At 45.2% G+C, this 17,397-nt stretch overlaps 1 protein-coding gene across 6 annotated transcripts in view; it reads left to right on the top strand.

Moving 5' to 3' along the window:
• The window catches only part of SGCD (sarcoglycan delta), a 346,958-nt gene that overhangs the window by 203,915 nt on the left and 125,646 nt on the right, over positions 1-17,397 (top strand). The window contains exons 1-3 of one of the 6 annotated variants that reach the window (XM_069772342.1): positions 2,445-2,517; positions 4,417-4,584; positions 12,542-12,727. In XM_069772342.1, the coding sequence (XP_069628443.1) occupies positions 12,542-12,727 (186 nt within the window). In that variant the 5' untranslated portion in view covers positions 2,445-2,517; positions 4,417-4,584. Of the gene's footprint in view, positions 1-2,316; positions 2,518-4,416; positions 4,585-12,541; positions 12,728-17,397 lie in introns of those variants that run through there. The other 5 variants (XM_069772340.1, XM_069772343.1, XM_069772339.1 and 2 more) reach the window with 5 other exon arrangements.

Here is a 17,397-nt window from a genome sequence, read left to right as displayed (position 1 = left end):
AATGACAGAAAAAAAAGAGTTTTGTGTAGGTATGTAGAAATCTCTCTCTGTGAAATTATTACAGGGGTATGCACCTCCTTTGGCAAATATTTAGGGGTTTACACACCGAGAAAAATTTGAAAACCACTGATTTACCATAAGAACTGAATAATTTCAAAGTACTGTACTGACATGTGGTAAATGATTTGACTATTGGTCCTGCTGGAGCCAGGCTGCCATAAGAAGTCCTGGACCACAAAGCACTGAAGCATGTGCTTAACTCAAAACACACGCTGATCCACTGAAGTTACTGCCTGTCACCATACGTAACTGGTTTGCTGAATAAAGACCATGGGGAAATTTAAGACAGAAGGCAAGGACTATCGTCTTGCAAACAGCTCTGCAAATGCCTCATTGTCTTGTACAATTGAAAATCTAATTATGTGAATCTGCGGTTCATATTCTTCTGTTTCAGTTTATTTATACTAAGAGACTCCAATGGTTTTAGGCGCTGTTGGCTTCAGCCATTACTGGTTGCCAACCCAGAAAGTATTATCTTTGCTGTTGCAGCCAGTTCAGGAGACTCTCTTTTAGCTGCATCGATAGCTCTCCTGATTTGCGATCCAAAAGTCTGTGGTTTCTGTTCTGGCACAAACTGACTCCTCACAAGCTGTGCAAATAAATCTGAAATGCTATCATCAGTGGTTGTATGCGTGCGGCTTGTGTGCATGCCTTTCGCTTGGCTTGTAGTCTTGAAAACTGAGGCAGAATGACCGGGTGGTTTCATCTTGTCTCCTGCAAAATAGCATCACATTCCGCGTACATCCCCACTGAAGTTGTGTGCAGCTGGGGTGCTGCTCCAGGTTGCCAGAATCTGGGCTGTGCACGTTGCCATGTTGCTGACCGACGTGTGGCTCTTTGCAGGAGTTAAGAAAAGGGCGTTCGGGTAGCAGGACAGGGTGCGGGTGAAAGCCGTGCACGGTATTGCCACAGCAGCTCTCAAAACAGGCTGGATGGATGAAGTACTGCAGGCTTTCCACATGAGCAACCCATGTGGGTTTTGTGAGATCTCATTGCCAGCGCGTGAAAGGCAGATCTCACCTTCCTGCGGATAAATTGAGTCCTTGCTGTGGACCTAATCCACAGCCTGTGGAAGGCAACAGGCTTCCTGCTGCCTTCAGTGAGCATACGTGGATCAGACCATACATAAGGCTCTCAATTATTTCCGATCCCCAGCTGCATTTGTCTCTTGCAAACACTTCATCTGGCCGCTGCACCTCTGTAAATCACAGAACAGAATAACCCGATGGAAGTGGAGTGCACGGTTTTGAAAAGGAACATTAAGAGGGAAAAATATAACTCTCTCTCTTTAAACTGTCTCTTTTCTATATTGTTACCTTGACAACTCTGCTGCTGTGTTTCATCTTTGGTGGGACTTAGCCGTGGTGGAATAAGGGGGACATGCATGTGCGTTTCCACATCTACTCCGGCTCTGCTTCACAGGCACATGCCAGGCGCAGGGCATCTGGAGCTGCAGAGCCCACGTTCGCTGCCTTGACCCATGGTGCTGTCTGGAAATGATTACAGATATTAAGAACTGGGACCCATTCTGATTAAAGGTATAACATTATATCTTCTATTTCTTTTCTTTAAGCCAACACCAGAGCAATGTTAATGCTCTTTAAAAGGAGATGCGAGGTGCTTAAAATATTTTTAAGGGTTAGGACAGCTGGAAAGCAGAGAGGGATGAAAGTACTCAGAAATAGTTGTATTATTTTTAGTATAAGCAGATACAGGAGTATGTGTCAAGATTAGGATACAGTTCTGATGTGCTGAACTGAGTCTGAGGGTGCTAAAAATATGCTTTCTTTTCTCACAGTTTTTAGAAGAGACAGAGGCAAAGGTAAGAGGAGAGTAGTGGTGAACTGAAATTTTAATTCCTGTGCTTCCTTGCTTGTTGGGGTTTGGCAAAGCTGTCTGTTAACCTGGGCGCCCGGGACCCGCTAATACGAGCAAAACATATGAGGCAGGGCGAGGTGTTATCTGTGGGAATGGGATCCCTCCCACCCCCTTTTTCGTCTTCCCAAAGAAAATCCCCACCAACGTAATCCTTTTATTCTTTTTAACCGAAATGGCTAGCTTTATAGCTGCAAAGGCAAGACATGCAGGCTCCAGGGCTGAGTGCAGACGGGGGTGTCTGTGTCTGAATGTGTGCGTGGAGAAGGGGGCTTTTAATGCAAAACACATGTGTTTTCAATTGCTATCTGGAGCCAGCCCAGTAGCTGTAACTTGGCCTGACAAAGCCTTATTGAAGTACAGACAGTGTGGTTTCAAAGCAGTTAGAAAAAGAACGGGAATGCTGTTCAGGAAATTCTTCAGGCATGGGCAGGGACTTGGCTGCAATTCTGCTGTTGGAAAATCTGACAGGGGCAGCTCATGAGCACAGGCCAGGCCTCGTGCTGTTCTGAAACGCCGCGCTGCATCTTCCCCCCAGCCTCCAGCACCCCTCTGGGTTTTCATCTGCCCGCCGAGGGAGAGGTAAGAGCTGCGTTGCTCCTTCCCGCTGCGGCCGGGGTGATTTGCCATTCTTTTGTGCTCGTGCAAAGATGCTTCTTGCTTTCGGGCTGTTGTTTAGAGAGAAAAAGTCGAGGATGGGAAGTTGTGGTGTATTTGCGAAGGGATGGGAGTAGTTTGAGGCTGGGTGGTGGTTTCTGGCTAACTTTGCTTCGGTACTAATTCTTCAGGCAAAGCAACTCCTGCGCTGCGTCTCTGGCTGCGTGAACGCTGTAACCAAATTAATTCCCAACTTTTTCATTTCAGGGAATAAGTATGTATATAACCTGAAGCTACCAAAATGTTGGCTCTGAACCATGTGTCACTTACAGATTTTGATGAAAAACGTGATTCAGGCGTGATAAATACATTTATATGTACATTGTATTATAGTCATTTAATGAGTTGAAAGCATGTTTGTCTGGGGGTTGTTTGGCAATTCCTGGTACAGCTTGCTTGTGAAGAGAGGCAGTAATTCAGTAATAATCATTGCCTTGTGATTTCTCTGCATATTTTTTTCTGTATTTTATAAAGCATGAGCAAACTGCAACAGACAGCACAGTCAGAAACCACGCAGAGCAGATTAGAAGGAAAAACATTAATTTAGGGGCTGTTCTATCTGCAACTTCTCTTCTGATTTGCGTTTCTTTCCCCAAATAACTTAAGGAATATTTATGATAAAAAGCTTGCTCTCTCTTTAGGAGCCTGCCAGATTTAGGCAATACTCTCTCATCCTTTTAGTCGCAGCATTAAAGCTTGTCTTGCCTTTGGAGAGATAGCAGCACCTTATATGGCAGGCTGGCGTTTGGGAGTTAGGGTACGGCGCGTTCGTCAAGGCGGATGGAGGTGTCAGGAGGAGTCCGCCTCGCGTAGCTTCAGAAACTTCCTTGCCTCTGCCAGTGCCTCTTCCTTGGATTTTCACAGCAATGTTATCTGATGTGTTGAAAATGCCGTGTTTTATGGTGGTGGTGGTTTTTTTTTTCTTTCAACAAGGAATGAATTAAGGATATTAAATTATACAGCGGGACAGCGCTAAGCATTTCTGGCTGGTTCATGGGAATAGACCCACAGTTTGCTTTGCCTGCATCCAGCAGGACTGCACGTACAGGGCTCAAACAGTCATTCATCTTGGCAATCCAGAAAATTCAGTGACAAGGTGAGGTTTGCCACCAAAGCGCATCAGATCCAGTATGGGACAGGGCCAGAGCTTTCTCCCAGTAATGCTGGTGAAATGTGTACGTAGGCAACTCCGAAGGATAACAGCAGGCTCAGGCAGACAGCAAACCCTACCTGGAAAGAGTGACATTCAGTGGATTTGAATCTTTAATGGGAATATTATCTGGTCCAGTGCAAATAGATTCTATGTGACAGAAGGCAAAAAAAGGGTGTGTGGGAGCATCTCCTCCTTGCCACCGTGTCTGTTTTTTCCAGTGAAAGTGATGGTCAGCTGGAATGGGTTGGTTTGGGCCAAGTGAGGACTTGGCTGGTTTGGGGTTTAGGAAGGGCATCCTCCAGGAGCCATGGATGTACTGTAACTTCTTGGAGGCTGATGGGGGCGAAGGGAATGAGAGGAAGGACAGAGATAAGCTGTGGAAGAGGGAGGCATATGATGAAAATGAAGAGGCTTGATAAGCTCAAAGTTGGCTTTGCAGAAAATACACCTGTGGTGAAAATGCTGTGTTAAATTAAGGTCTCGTATGATCTGGACTGCTTGAGCCTTCGCAGGCTGCCATCTTACCCTGCAGACTTGGAGCTCTATTGCTTTTCTCAGCAGCTGTTAATTTAGGCACCCAGTCAGCCTATTATCTTCTTCACTGCTAGTTATAAGCTTATTTTAAAAAAAAAAAAAAAAAAAAAATCAAGTTCCTGTCTCTGATCATGCAGCATCCCACCTCCCAAATCTGATCATCAGCGTCGAAGAGCCAGAGAGACAGAGAGAGTGGAATATGTCTGTCTCAGCAAGAAGCAGCCAGGGCTGGGCTGCGGTACCTGGCTTTAGGGGTGCTCCTGCCCCACATCTGGGTGAGACAAGCAGTGCAGGTTCGTCATCAGGTATGGGATCACTCTGGATCATGGGATGTCCCACGTGCCCAGCTGGGCTGTTTGCCGTGTAGGTGTGAGTCCAGGCAGAGCAGGGGAGGCTCTTTGCAATGCCCTGGGCTGGATTTGATCAAGGGAGGTGGTGGTTTCCTCCCTAACTCTGGCAGCCCCTCCTGAGCCTCCCCCTGCCAGAGGTGACCTTTCTGCAGCTCCACCCGGGTCAAGTATTCGAGCTTTGCTTTGTATCCAAAAGGAGTGAAGAGTGCATGCTTGTGTGGACAGAATGTTATGCATCTAAAGTGAAATTGGTGGGTCTCTTGATCTTGGAAGCATACAGATAAGAGAGCCGTTAGCACACCCTAACACGTGTATTCCTTCTCCTGGTCCTTCCCGAGAGCAAACTAGAAAGCAAGTGTGTCTGCGCAAACGAACAAACAGATAAGCACAGTTAAGCACATCATGTAGAGGGAAGGTGGTGGAGGGAAGATGCAGCAGAACAAGTTTTAACTCGTGAGAGCAGGATCACTGCAGAGACTGTACTCTGGATCCTGGCACATGCTCAAGCCCACAGTTCTCAATTTGTGCCATGCCGGTTGGATTCCAGCCGTATAAATCCATATTACGATCCTGCTTTGCACATTCTTACAAGCCATAGCTCTTTTCTTGGTACTGTGAGGTGAGAGTGTGTTGGGGCAGAAATCTGCAAAGTATCACCTCCTGTAGCTTGCTTTCTGATTTGAGCTCAGTTGATTATATCCCTCTTGCTGTTCCCACAGCCTCCTGCAGTCACACCTGCTGCTGGCTATTTTAGTGTAGTTCTCATATTTGTTCATCCTGCTTTGAGACACTCCAGTGGGAAAGAGCATTTATAAACTTGGCACAGATGGACATAGGCTTATGATTGCTTCACATCATCTGAGTGGTGCAAAGGAACCAGTGTGTGAATGTAGCAAAGCCGGTATGATGTTTGCATGCAGCGTGAACGTATCGCTACAAATTGTGGGGCATTTTGTGAAAGACATTCTTTATTGACTAGCTCGATACATAAGAGAACTCACTGCAGAAACTTTTTCTTCTTTGTTAACTTTCCTTTCCATTTTCTCCTTAATTCCAAAGAAGAAAAATATCCAGACAAGGTAACTATCAAGAAAAAAGTCTAAAAGTTAGAAGAAACACTCATAAATAAGAAAACAGACATGTTTCTCCTCTTCTCAGAGAAGACAAGCAATAGTAACATCACATTGCTCACAGACTCTTGCAGCATCAGAATAAAATACCACTTTTGGTTTAGGAGATGCTATTCAGAGATGGAGCTGCCTGTTACTTTGTTTTGTTCTGGCAAACTCTAATATGTTTAGAGTTTTACTGTAAGTGCTCCTTAAATGCAGAGCAGTGATGGAGCAGAGCAGAAGTCCCATGTTCAGCTTTTCGTTCAATCCATCTGCTCAAAGATACTGGTTTATCAACTGAGGCTTTTGCAGTGCCCTTATCCTCAAGCATGTTTATTGTCAAAATGCTGTCAGCCCTAGCAACTGGGGAAATTACGTGAGCTCTCAAGATGTTAGAGGTAGGGGTTAGCCTGGAGCATTGAGGGATCTGAATTAGAGATGCTTTACCAGGAGATAAATCCCCAAGGTCTCCCCATCTGCCTGTGCTAAGTCAGTCCAACTCCCCCAAAATACAAAAGGTGGGGATGGGAGAAGAGGTATTTCCTAGTGGACCAGGGAGAGCATGCACTGATGGACTGTGCAGACCAAGAAAAGCTTGTTGATGTGTTTATGTTTGCCGGAATCAGGCTAGATATTTGAAGAACCCTACATGTAATATACCCCACTGATAGAAACTAGTCCGAAAAGAAGAAAACATGCCTTAGGATGTTTCCTTCCACTTTTTGTCTTTCCGGCCATGTATCATGTTGTGGTGATACCCCAGAAGTGGGCACTGAGTGATGATGGTCTTCCTAACTCATGGAAGAGCTGCTCCCCATGTGGAGGGATGGGAACTGTTGGCAGAAGCAGAGGGACGAGCAGAGAGGGAAGATTTCAGCTTTGGGGACACTGATGGCAGTGACAGAGGCCACACTGGCACAGCCATCGGGGTAGAAGAGCTCGAGTTCATGGCTTAGATGGTGCTGGAGAAAAGTGCTGTGAGATTTAACTACTCCAGCAAGTCTTTCATCCTCCGGGCTGTTCCCTAGTGCTCAGCCCTTGCTGGCCAAGCTGCAAGTGAGAAGTCAGTTTCCAGAGCCTGATCCTTTTATGGAGACCTGGGCTGTGGTCTGACCCATGTGCGGGGCCATAAATCAATTCTAGGTCATGACACTGGTGGATTAACGGACCTGGGGGTGTCAAGCTTGAGAGAGAGTTTTATGGAGAGTGGAGAGGCAAAAAGTCTTGTTGATAGATGGCTCAAAACACTCTTCTTCATGCCAAATTTTGTTCTCGGTCACGCTGCAGAAATGTCTGTTCTTTTGAACCCGGTGGGTAGTGTGCACTTAAAAGACAGAGAAATTAAAGAGGATGAGTCTGCAGAGCATTTACAGCTAGTGAATACAAGTACATTGCCTTCCAGTGATATGGCAGAGAGCACCTCTGAAGGTTTTTTAGTATTTTTCTTTCCTCATTTCAGCCCAAAAGAAAAGGTTTCTGTTTCAAAAAACAAAGAGAAGGAGAATAGGATGTCGGTGATATGGACACAAAGAGAAGCCAGATGTGGGAGATGTAGGTCCAAGGCACGAGGGAGTTTGAACCCCTCTCTCATCCCTAGAATGTGTTTCCATCACCATGCTACAGGTTAGCCTGGGGTCAGATGCTCTTCATTTTTCTGATTAAGTTGTTACACCTGGGTTATATGCAAGCAGGCAGGGAGGAGAGATGCCATGTCGGCTGCACAGGGCTTTAGGGGCTTTTGGTCTGTGCTGTAGTGAGTGGTTTCAATGGGCTCTAGGGCATTTTTGGCAGCAAATTTCAAGTGGGCTCATAAGAGAGAAGCCACCTTCCCAGATTGCATCCCCTTTCACCTTAAAATTGTTCTCTTACTAAGCATACCTCATTTAAGCACTGATCAAAGAAATCCCCATGGCACAGAAACATTATTGATTCCTCTTGTTATGCCTCACCCTGTTCATAGCCCTCATTGAGTCTACAAAGCCAGCATGGCCAGGGGATGTTATAGCTTCGGTGTTTGCAAGGGAAAGGTGTTTATCCATCCTTGTGCATATAAAACACTTCTTCTGCCTGAGGAATCTGTTAACCTGGGTTGTGCGCCCTGAGTGAGAAGCTTTCTGCCAGGGCAGGAGGACATGGAGGAAGGGAGAGAGGCATGCAATAAAGATTTGCCATAATTGGTGGGGTCTGATGTGATTTTTGGAAGCGCAGTGCCAGTTCTGATTTGTGATGCCTTTCAGCTGAGCCTGGTTCCGGCTTTATTGAAGGAAAGTGCTGAAGCTTCTTTTCCAGAAGTACTCGGCGAGCAGCCTGTGTGGATCAGAGGATGTGGTGACATGACTCTTCCACTGGTCTTAAAAAACCAAATAAATCTTTCTTGTCATGGACCATATCTCTAAGGTGTGCTAAAGTGAAAGGATTAATAGCTTTTCTAAATGGACTGGATTTTGTATCAGGCTCTGTTCGCAGCGTTCGTATGTAAGGACTCAGTGTACAGCTCATGCAAAAACTTACTGCCCATTTTTTTTCCAGCAGCAGGAATTCCTTGGAGAATTACCCAGGTTCCAGGCTATACTTTTGTAATCATTGTAATGTTGTCTGTAGCTAAACTGTGAACATTTGGCATGCTGCATTTTTTGTATTGTAAATGGGATTGTACATGTGCTGATGCTGGTCCAATGCTGTGCACGTGTGTCTTTAAGGCCTCTCATGTCTGGCAGACGCTTTCAGATTTGACTTTTGGAAGGAGTGCTTCTCTTTCCAATTTCTATATTTGTTTTGGTATTATTTTTTCAGCACTATTATGAAATTAGGTCGTTGTTCCTAATATTTTCCTGAAGAAGAAGAAGAAAAAAATCCTATTAAGCAACTAGCAGCCTTTCCCCTTAGCTCAGTAATTAAAAGGAGGGGTAACCACTGGATATCCTTTCAAAGCAACACTGGTTTTTCTGGTGCCTTAGATCTTTTTAATGTTCGAGTCAGGAAAGGTTGCCAAAATGTAAATTATGACTAGCATACTTTTCCCTCCCACACAGAGCAGATTATTGATAGCGGATATAGCTGGTTCCTTGTGTAGTTGCCTTGCAGGTCTTCTTATTCTACTCGTTCGTTTAACACACCTCAGCACTCTCTGTCCATCATTCTGTCTTCTCTTCCTGGAGAACTACAGACAGGAGCATTTTCTTTTGGTATTCACAATTCAGGGGGGAAATGCTAGCTAGAAATATATATAGCTTTAAATATAGCTGTGTGAGACTTTGTATAGGAAGAACATGCTATCTACAATTCCCATGTTATTTTCTTGTTATAAATTTATACTGTATTGCTAAGCTATGCTCATCATGCGTGTTGTAGTACTTTAGTTGCTCTCTCTGTAAGGGCAGCCGTGAGCTAAATATTTTATTGGAGCCAGAGAAATACTCGAAATCAGGCTGCTGTGTGGACACAAGTTGCTCTTTGTGGTTATGTTCCGTTCCTATAAACTCTTTTGATGTCTGCAAAGTTTTTCCCCAGCTGGATATGCTATTTTCTCCATCCTAGAGACTGCAAATAAAGCAAAACAAAAAAAAAAAGGAGAGAGAGCAGGAAATACATAAAGAGAATAAACAAGTTTTGCAATAAAGAGATATTTTGAGCTGGGTATTTTGTATTGTTTCTTATTGGTCAAACCTCTTCCATAATTTGAGAGGGTTAGCAATGCAATTTATTCATTTTCTCCAAGGGAGAGGCTGCATTTAATATGTGCTCTCCAGGATCCCCTGTTAAAATATTAGGCAATAAAATCCTTGACTGTACAGTAGTTGTGGTTATAATTTCCCCCAGGTAGTGGAAACTCTGTAATTTATTGTTGCTTAAGTTTTCCCTCTGCACAGATTGGAGTGGTTGTAGTAGTGTAAAAAGGCCTGTTTTTCTCCAAGCGCGTGTGTGTGTTGGTGACCCAGCTCTTTTCTCTGATGAGCTCTGTGCTACAAAGCCCTCCACAGTTGCTGACTTGGCATCTGTGAGCAAAAATACCGGTGCAGACCGAGTTGGATCTGTTGTAACCAACTTGCTTTGCTCCCCCTTGGTAAAAGCTACGGGTCTGCCTGGACTTCAGGTGGTTTTGCAGTATAGAGAGAGATACCCCAGCTGGTCTCGAGTGTTTTATGGTGAGCCCGCTTACGCTGTTGAAAGCTGCTCTTTAATACAGACACACCTTTTTTTGGTGGTGGACTTTTAATGCACGTTGGCTAAACTGGCTAAGCCAACGCCTATTGAGGAACAGGCTTTTTTGGTGCGAGCTGTCAGTGCCTCCTGACGTGATCGGACTGTCTGCACTAGTTGTCATTGCAGATCTTCACAGCATTAGCTGGGGCTGGGGTAGTCTGAGGCTGTAAATTAGGCATGGTTTGGGGGGGAGGTGAGATCCTTTTTTTAGACCAGCTGAGAAAGCTGGAAAAAGCAGGCGGGCTTGGAGGCGTGGACAGGCTGGCCGAGGCTCGCCTTGTTCTAGTTTTAGTTTAGCGAGTGCAGGCAGCACCTTCGTTCGAAAGGAGGGAGCTCAGCCTGGCAGCTGCCTGCAGATGAGCAGCGCTGGTCCCCAGAGTCTCCTCTTGCGGGTGTCCTTTGCAGCACCCCACTGATGCACAAGTCTGACCTGCTTTTTCTCCTTGGCGGACCAACCGAAGCCCTCAGGCGTGTAGGGGAAAAAATTCTTAAAAATGCGGTGGTTCAGAAACCTGAGAGGAAAAGGATAGGAGTACCTCATTTGTTACTATTTTTTAAAATCCTCTTGTTTTCAGCCACTGTCATGAATTTTGAGCGTGGGGGATTAACACAGTTGCTGACATTAGAGAAGGAGGCAGATGGGCACCTCCACCCTCCGGAGGAGCGCTGCTGTTGGGGTGAGAGCAGGGGTGTGAACACACCAGCCTCCCCGGGCTAAACACAGCCTTCCTGAATATGCTGCGAAGTCGGCTTTGCTTTGTAGGTCCAGATCAGGAGAGGTGTCGGTGCCTCTGATCTGAAAAGAATTTAGTGCCTGAACGGATTTATTTAGCACCTGAGACCATGTTTCAGCCTGGGTGAGGGGTGAAGGCTCGTGGAAGAAGGGAGAGGTGGCTGATCCCCTATGCTGCATGTGACAACACCAGGCAGTGTAAGAAAACACAGGTCGTTGCAATTTTTGGAGCAGTGAAAGGTTTAAAAAAGGGTAACTGGTTCTTCAGGAAGCCCTTGCTTCAAATGTGTGGGCTTCAGCATTGGAGCAGGAAAGATAAAGTGTTAACTTCATCCCTGGTGCAATGCTACTGGAATAAAAGTTATGCCATGAAGAAACTCGCCTTGCATCAGCCGGCAATGGGCTCTGCATACCGCCGACTGCATGCTGTACTTTATTAGATGCTGGAGTATGGAGCTATTGGCAAAAAAGTAAGGAAAAAAAACAGGACACTAATGGTAAACAAACATAAGCTGCTATCAGTGAGCATCTAATTTCTACCATTGTCTCATTCTGCCCTCACGGATCCCACTCCCACAGAGAGGAGCTTGCGTTGTTTCCTCCAGTTATGTGAATTTTGTAATTCACTGCATACAAACGTTGATGCCAGATACCCTGAGGAAGAAGCCCGTGGTGTTGAATCAGTAGTGCAAGAACGCGTTTGGTGGCTTCTTATCTGTCTAGAGTCTAAAATGCAAAACATTCAGCAAACTGTGTTATTAGAGATTATATGATATCGTCAGTCTGTGCGTCAAAAAAAAGTCTGAAAACATAGCATACTGATCCCTGGGGGAAGCCCATGCAAGCAGCTTTCTGCACGGTGAATGTGAAGGGCGAGAATGTGAATACGTTCATTTGTACAGCACAAAATACTGTCACGATCACAACCCCGTGCGCACGCAGCCATTAGCACACAACCATTGTGCAGGGGCTGTGTTCCGGACCCCCGTCTCAGCTGGTTGCAATGCTGTTTAAAAGCACCCATCTCTTTCCATCCATGGTGGGTGCAGTCAGATCCCCGACTGCCCGCAGCCAGCTGGGTACCGGGGTGTAGGAGGGAGGATGGTGCTGGCCACACGGGACTGTAAAGCAGTTCTTCCTGGGGATGCTGCTGCACTGCTTTCCTCAGCAAGAGCTTTCCTTCCTTCCCTCTTTCCTTGGTTTTGGACCCCAGTGTTATCCTAGCATGCGATGCCCACCCAGGGTATCAAGAGTCCTTGCTAAACCGGCATAGGTATTTGGGGATAATTTGTTAGGGATGTGGCAGCTGGAGAATCTTGTGCTTCAGGTTTACTTGGCTAGGAAAGATTAGGATGTGGGATGGGAGAAAGGCAAACATTCCCCCTTTTTTCTTTGGCTGGAAGGAATGATTTTACTTGAGGTTTTTTTTTTTTTTTAAATTAAAGCCTCTGAGAAGTAATATTGCATCTTCAAAACAAACTGCTGAACTCAACTGCTTTTACCAAACGCATGCAAAATTTTCCCCTCAGGATCCTTAGAGGCCCTGGAGTGCCTGCCTTGCAAAACCTGGGGCGGTGAAGAGAGTCATTCGAGAGTGATCTCCATAGGATACCTTTAGACAGTGTGCTTATATGTATTTATAAATATACATACGCATTTAATGCACAAAATTCTCTTTCGGTATGTTACTGCGTACAGTAAGCCGAAAGAAAAACAATGCAGAACAAAGATATCGAAAGAGTTGCTGGTAAACTCTGAAAAAGAAAAAACAAAACCTTCTAAGAGGCACAGACACAAGCAGTTTTTATCATCAGCTTTCTCTTGCCACTCAAAACGTATCGTTATTTCTTTGTGATCCTTTCAGATGCCTCAGGAACAGTACGCGCACCGGAGCACCATGCAGACCTCGGAAGGACCCCAGGTATACAAAGTGGGGATTTATGGCTGGCGGAAGAGATGCCTCTATTTCTTTGTGCTGCTCCTAATGATTTTAATCCTGGTGAACCTTGCTATGACCATCTGGATTCTGAAGGTTATGAACTTCACAATTGTAAGTAAGGGTTACCCGGAAAGGTCTGGGGAAGATGAGGGAGGGTGATGGTCTTTCCTCTGAGCATGACTTCAGATACAGCTTCGGTAACGGGGTGTTTTAGTTTCAATGGATAGCCGTTATTACGGACAGGAACAAATTTACCTAATGATCCTCTTTTTCTGCTGGAGATGTCTGCAGTATTGCCAAGCTGAGGAATCAGCTCAGTGTTGCAAATCATGTTCCTCCTACCTGCTATATGTATAAATTTATATATGTAAACAATATACACTACCCTCCCCCGGTTTTCAATTATAAAGTATTTTAAAATTAATGTAATAGGTTATTTTGAACTGGAGTGTGGGAATGGGTTTGAGCCTTTCTCTTAGACTTTTTCTGCTTATCTCCACGGCTGGAGAAACTTGCTGAGAAACTCGATTTGCCTTTTTTCTTAGGGAATATTCATGTTGTTCCATAATGACGTGGTTCCAGAAGCTTCTGAAAAAAATAAAATTTCCAAGGTAGCTCTCCAGGTGTAGTATTTAGATGGAGCAAATCTTTATCCTCGTTGTGCTGTGGTTGATGCACACCAGTCCTGTCAGCAACACTCCCTTGCTGCACAGCCCCCCTGGCCAGGGTTAGCATTCCAGAAGCCCCTAGAAAAATATTGGGCAGCTGTACTGGGAGGTAGATTGCACTGGGGCAGATGGTGCTTTCTGGGCCCAGAGCGCTCTGTGCATCCCTTGAACTCTGTTCGAACTCTTTTTGAGATCTTAAGGGGTGCCTTGATCTTGAATTGCCTTTTTACAGGGTGAGCTTCACCTCTCCTGCTCAAACACACTGAAAGTCAGGACATGATGAACCAGGCACATCCCGCTTCTAGGGCTAGTGAGCCTTTGTATATGGCAGGTCCTAGTTTTTCAGTAGATAATTTGGCCAAGCAGAGTGAAAATGAAATGATTGGTCCCCTCTTCTTCAAAGCAGTCATTGCCACCTTGGTCAGATGGAGTTGTTCTAAGATCATCTGAGTCTTCAGGAGAAGCTAAGTTTGAGGCTTTAATCCTGGATTTACTTCATGAGGGAGCTGTAAGGCTAAATTCTGCTAGACCACTTTTAAGGACTTTCCCAGCCAGGCTCTGGTGTGAGCAGCATGTTTGAAGTCTCCCAACATTTCTTTCTCTGCTGTGGTCTTGTGAAGCCCTGAACAGCTGTGTCCAACATTATGTCATTAATGGGCCATGAGAAGTTGAGTAAACAATCTCCGACGTACTGTATCCAGCAGACAAAGTGCTGTGTCAGGGGAACATGTAGCATTCATTTTCTCTAACCAGGATGCTGTCAAGGTGTGCAGAAGATTGCAATGCACGTGTGCTTAGGGAGCAAGCAATTATAAAGCAGTAATCCACAAAAAGCTCCTCTGAGTAGGTGAAGAATGAACCAAACTGGAGCAATTAATGCTTAACCAGACCAGTTACTTAATCTTGTGAAATTGATGCCATTTTGATACACACTTTGTGCTGAACTGTGGTCTTTAGATTAATGTAGTTGAAAAATAGATATTTCTGAGGTGATGGAAGGCTTGGTCATATGCTCGCCATACAGGCAGTGGTATAGGTATCAGCCCAAGCACAAAATAATAGGATTTCAGATTCTTGCTTTTCAGGAATGCAACTTTATTTCTTTAGAATAACATAACTTTGATATGTCGGTCCCATGCTTTCTGCTGTTTGGTGATGGTGGTCAGTCAACTCTCTGCAAGTTGCTTGGGAAGCCAGGTGAACTTCTCTGCTCCTTTCTCCCTCGCTACCTTCTCCTGATGCATTGCATTTTGCAGGCCATCTGCAGAAGGGTCATCTCTGAGGGATATGTACAGAAACCTCCACCCCACTAAGATATACACTGGCTTTTTTGGCGACGCACTGAACTTCAAGCTCTTGTCTGATTCTGTTTCCTTCAATAGTCACTTGCCTTCTGATTCATTGGGGAATAGTCCAGGGTAAATTATATTTGTATATGGTTTTAGTTCATTCCTATCTTCTCATGATAGTAGGTGATGAACAGCATTTGGTGATAAAACCACAGACAATGGCACTGAATCCTGCAGTGGGAACTGCTTTGCAGTTATAGGCACGGCCACGCTAGTCAGGGTGTGTGTCTCTGACACAGCCAATTGGAAATAAATATACGAACAGGGCATGTAAAGTGTGATCCTTGCCCCGATATGTACCCATTCATCTCCTGATCTCCTGCTGCTCCTGCAGCCTTGCCAGCTGCTTTGGATCCTGCTCTGCAATCCCTCCTGCACCATTCCCTGAGGCTGAGAAAACCACTTTGCTAAGTGAATTTTTAGAGGCAGACTTTTATCTCTAAATAACAAATGTAGGAAAATTCTCAAATGAGGAGATGCAAATATGGAAAAATCTTTAATTTGTTCCTGTTCTGATAAGAGGAGCTGAGAGTCCTTCTGGGGCAGGGGAATTATTTGAGTAGTCAGTAAGCAATAGCTGCTGCTTAACAGGTCTGAGTTACCCCAGTGCTTGCAGAGCAAAAAAGGAGGGGAAAGTTTGTAGCTCTGTTCTTGTGGAAAATGTAGTATTTCCAGTATCTTCCCGCCCCTGAGCTCTCTTCCCAGAACCTCAGTCTGTTCAACTCCACAGAACAGTCCTCGCACTTACCAGAATTTAATGAGCGCTCATTATAGCCAATAAGTGCTCACAGTATTTTAATGAGCACAGCGAACCTGCTCAGGAAAACTCGGGGGTGTTTTAAATGCTGATGATGGGGAGTGGAGAAGGGAGGAGGAGATGAAGCAAGACAATCTCAGGGGGAAAAAAACCCACCTTCTAATGCACGTTGTAGCAGTATCCATCCATTCCACTTCCACGTCAAGCCCTGACCTCCCTTTCTCTCCCCTCTGCATGTCCCGCTGGCTTGTGCTGCAGGAGACAACTCCTGTAAAATCAAACCATAAGCTTCCAATCCGTGGCTTTTAATAAGCAAGGCATCACTAATTTATTCTAGGTTTTGCTTTTATCTGAACGTTCAAGGCTTAAATAAATTTATGTGTGGCTATTGCTTTTTACATGGAGCTGTCAAAGCAGTGTCACGTTTGCGTGGGGCCAATTGGTCACTGTCTAGTCTGTCCTCTGGCGCAGTCATTCACTCCCCATGTAGTATTTGATCCTCGATTTGTTTTAAATGCCTTTATCAGGCACAGGCTGTATGAAAAACTGGCCTGGAGGGGACCTCAAATATCATCTGCCTGTCCCATGGCTGGTTCCCATAGCCAGGTCCATTTATCTTGTTCATTTACATCAGGGCTGCGCTGCTCTGGGACTGTGGGAAGCTCTGTGAAGGCTGCTACCTCTAAACCTTACTTTGATTTTTAAGCCAAACCACGGGATGAATCTGGACCAAAGCCACCAATTTGGGTTGAAACCCAAATGCACCCTGAAGGTGGCGTAACCTAATTGAGGTGGAAACCGCTATCCAGCGCTCAACTTTCCAATGATATATAGGTAAAGGGAACTCCACTTCGTTCAGATCTTGGACAAGCCTGGTAGAAGTATGTGGTTTGCACATACTGGGTTTGGGGAGAAAGCACTAATGCCTGTGGGCTGCATATGTGACTCAGCCGCTCAGCCTGCAGGGCCAGCGCAGGCTTGGGCTGTATCCTGCTGTCACGCCTGCGTGGTGGAGGGCTCAACCTCGAGCTGCACAGAGCTCGGCTTAGGCTGGCTCAGCTCCTGCAAGGTTCGTATGTGCCAATCTAATTACAAGGCTGGAACCAGAGCTCTTTAACAACCTTCCTCTTTATGGTCCACCTGCATTAGCAGCCAGTGATGTAGCTCTTTAGCAGTAGGATTGCCCATGACTGTGCATGTAAGCACATGCATCTTTTATGCTGCATGCCTATGATGTGCTGGGGTTCTCTATTTCAGCTGTTACTAGTGAGCTTAAACCATTTTTTAAAAGCTTCCTTTGTATTAGTTTCTGAATATTACAACAAAAGATGTGCTTACGTAAACACAACAAACCGATATCCTTATTTTAAACAGTATAAGGCTCAGATAATGGGCAATGGCAGTGCATTGACCTCTTTCCACAAGGGTAGCATACAATGCCTGGTATTTTAAACAGTGTTAGGAGTCTAAACCATTATCCATTAGTATTAGGCAGCATGAAGACCTCTATAACAGGAGAGACAAGAACTGTGTCCTGTTGTGGCTGCATTTAAATGGCAAATGCCCACCTACTCATCCACCCATCGAACCATTGAGGACCCTTTGCTTTTCCTTTGCCCTTCCCTGGTGTTTCTATCCATAGCTGCCTGGTCATGTGTTTTGAATTGTATGCTCTTTGGGACAGAAGCTGTTTGCATATGGCATCCTGTAGTCCTATATATTGGCAGGTTCTACTAGATTGTAAACAATAATAAATGGAAAAATAATATTTTTCCCCTAATCAGCTTGCAAGACTTGAAATTCCTGGAGAACCACCTTTTAAAAATCATCTAAAGCAAAGGCTCCAGAATAGTCTTTGTAGGGAAAATACTCTGCAGCTTTGGTATTCAGGAGGCCCTCCATGAGCCAAACTTAACATCTTCCTCCAAACCAGGAGGCACGTGCCGCTTCCAGGCCTGTGCAGATCTGCACAGACTGCTTGTGCCATCTGTGCGTGCACCTTCAAGG

Source organism: Haliaeetus albicilla, chromosome 27 (assembly GCF_947461875.1).
Source record: "Haliaeetus albicilla chromosome 27, bHalAlb1.1, whole genome shotgun sequence".
Classification (NCBI taxonomy): domain Eukaryota; kingdom Metazoa; phylum Chordata; class Aves; order Accipitriformes; family Accipitridae; genus Haliaeetus; species Haliaeetus albicilla.
The sequence above is the reverse complement of the archived record's forward strand: the minus strand, read 5'-3'. Positions and strand labels throughout refer to the sequence as shown.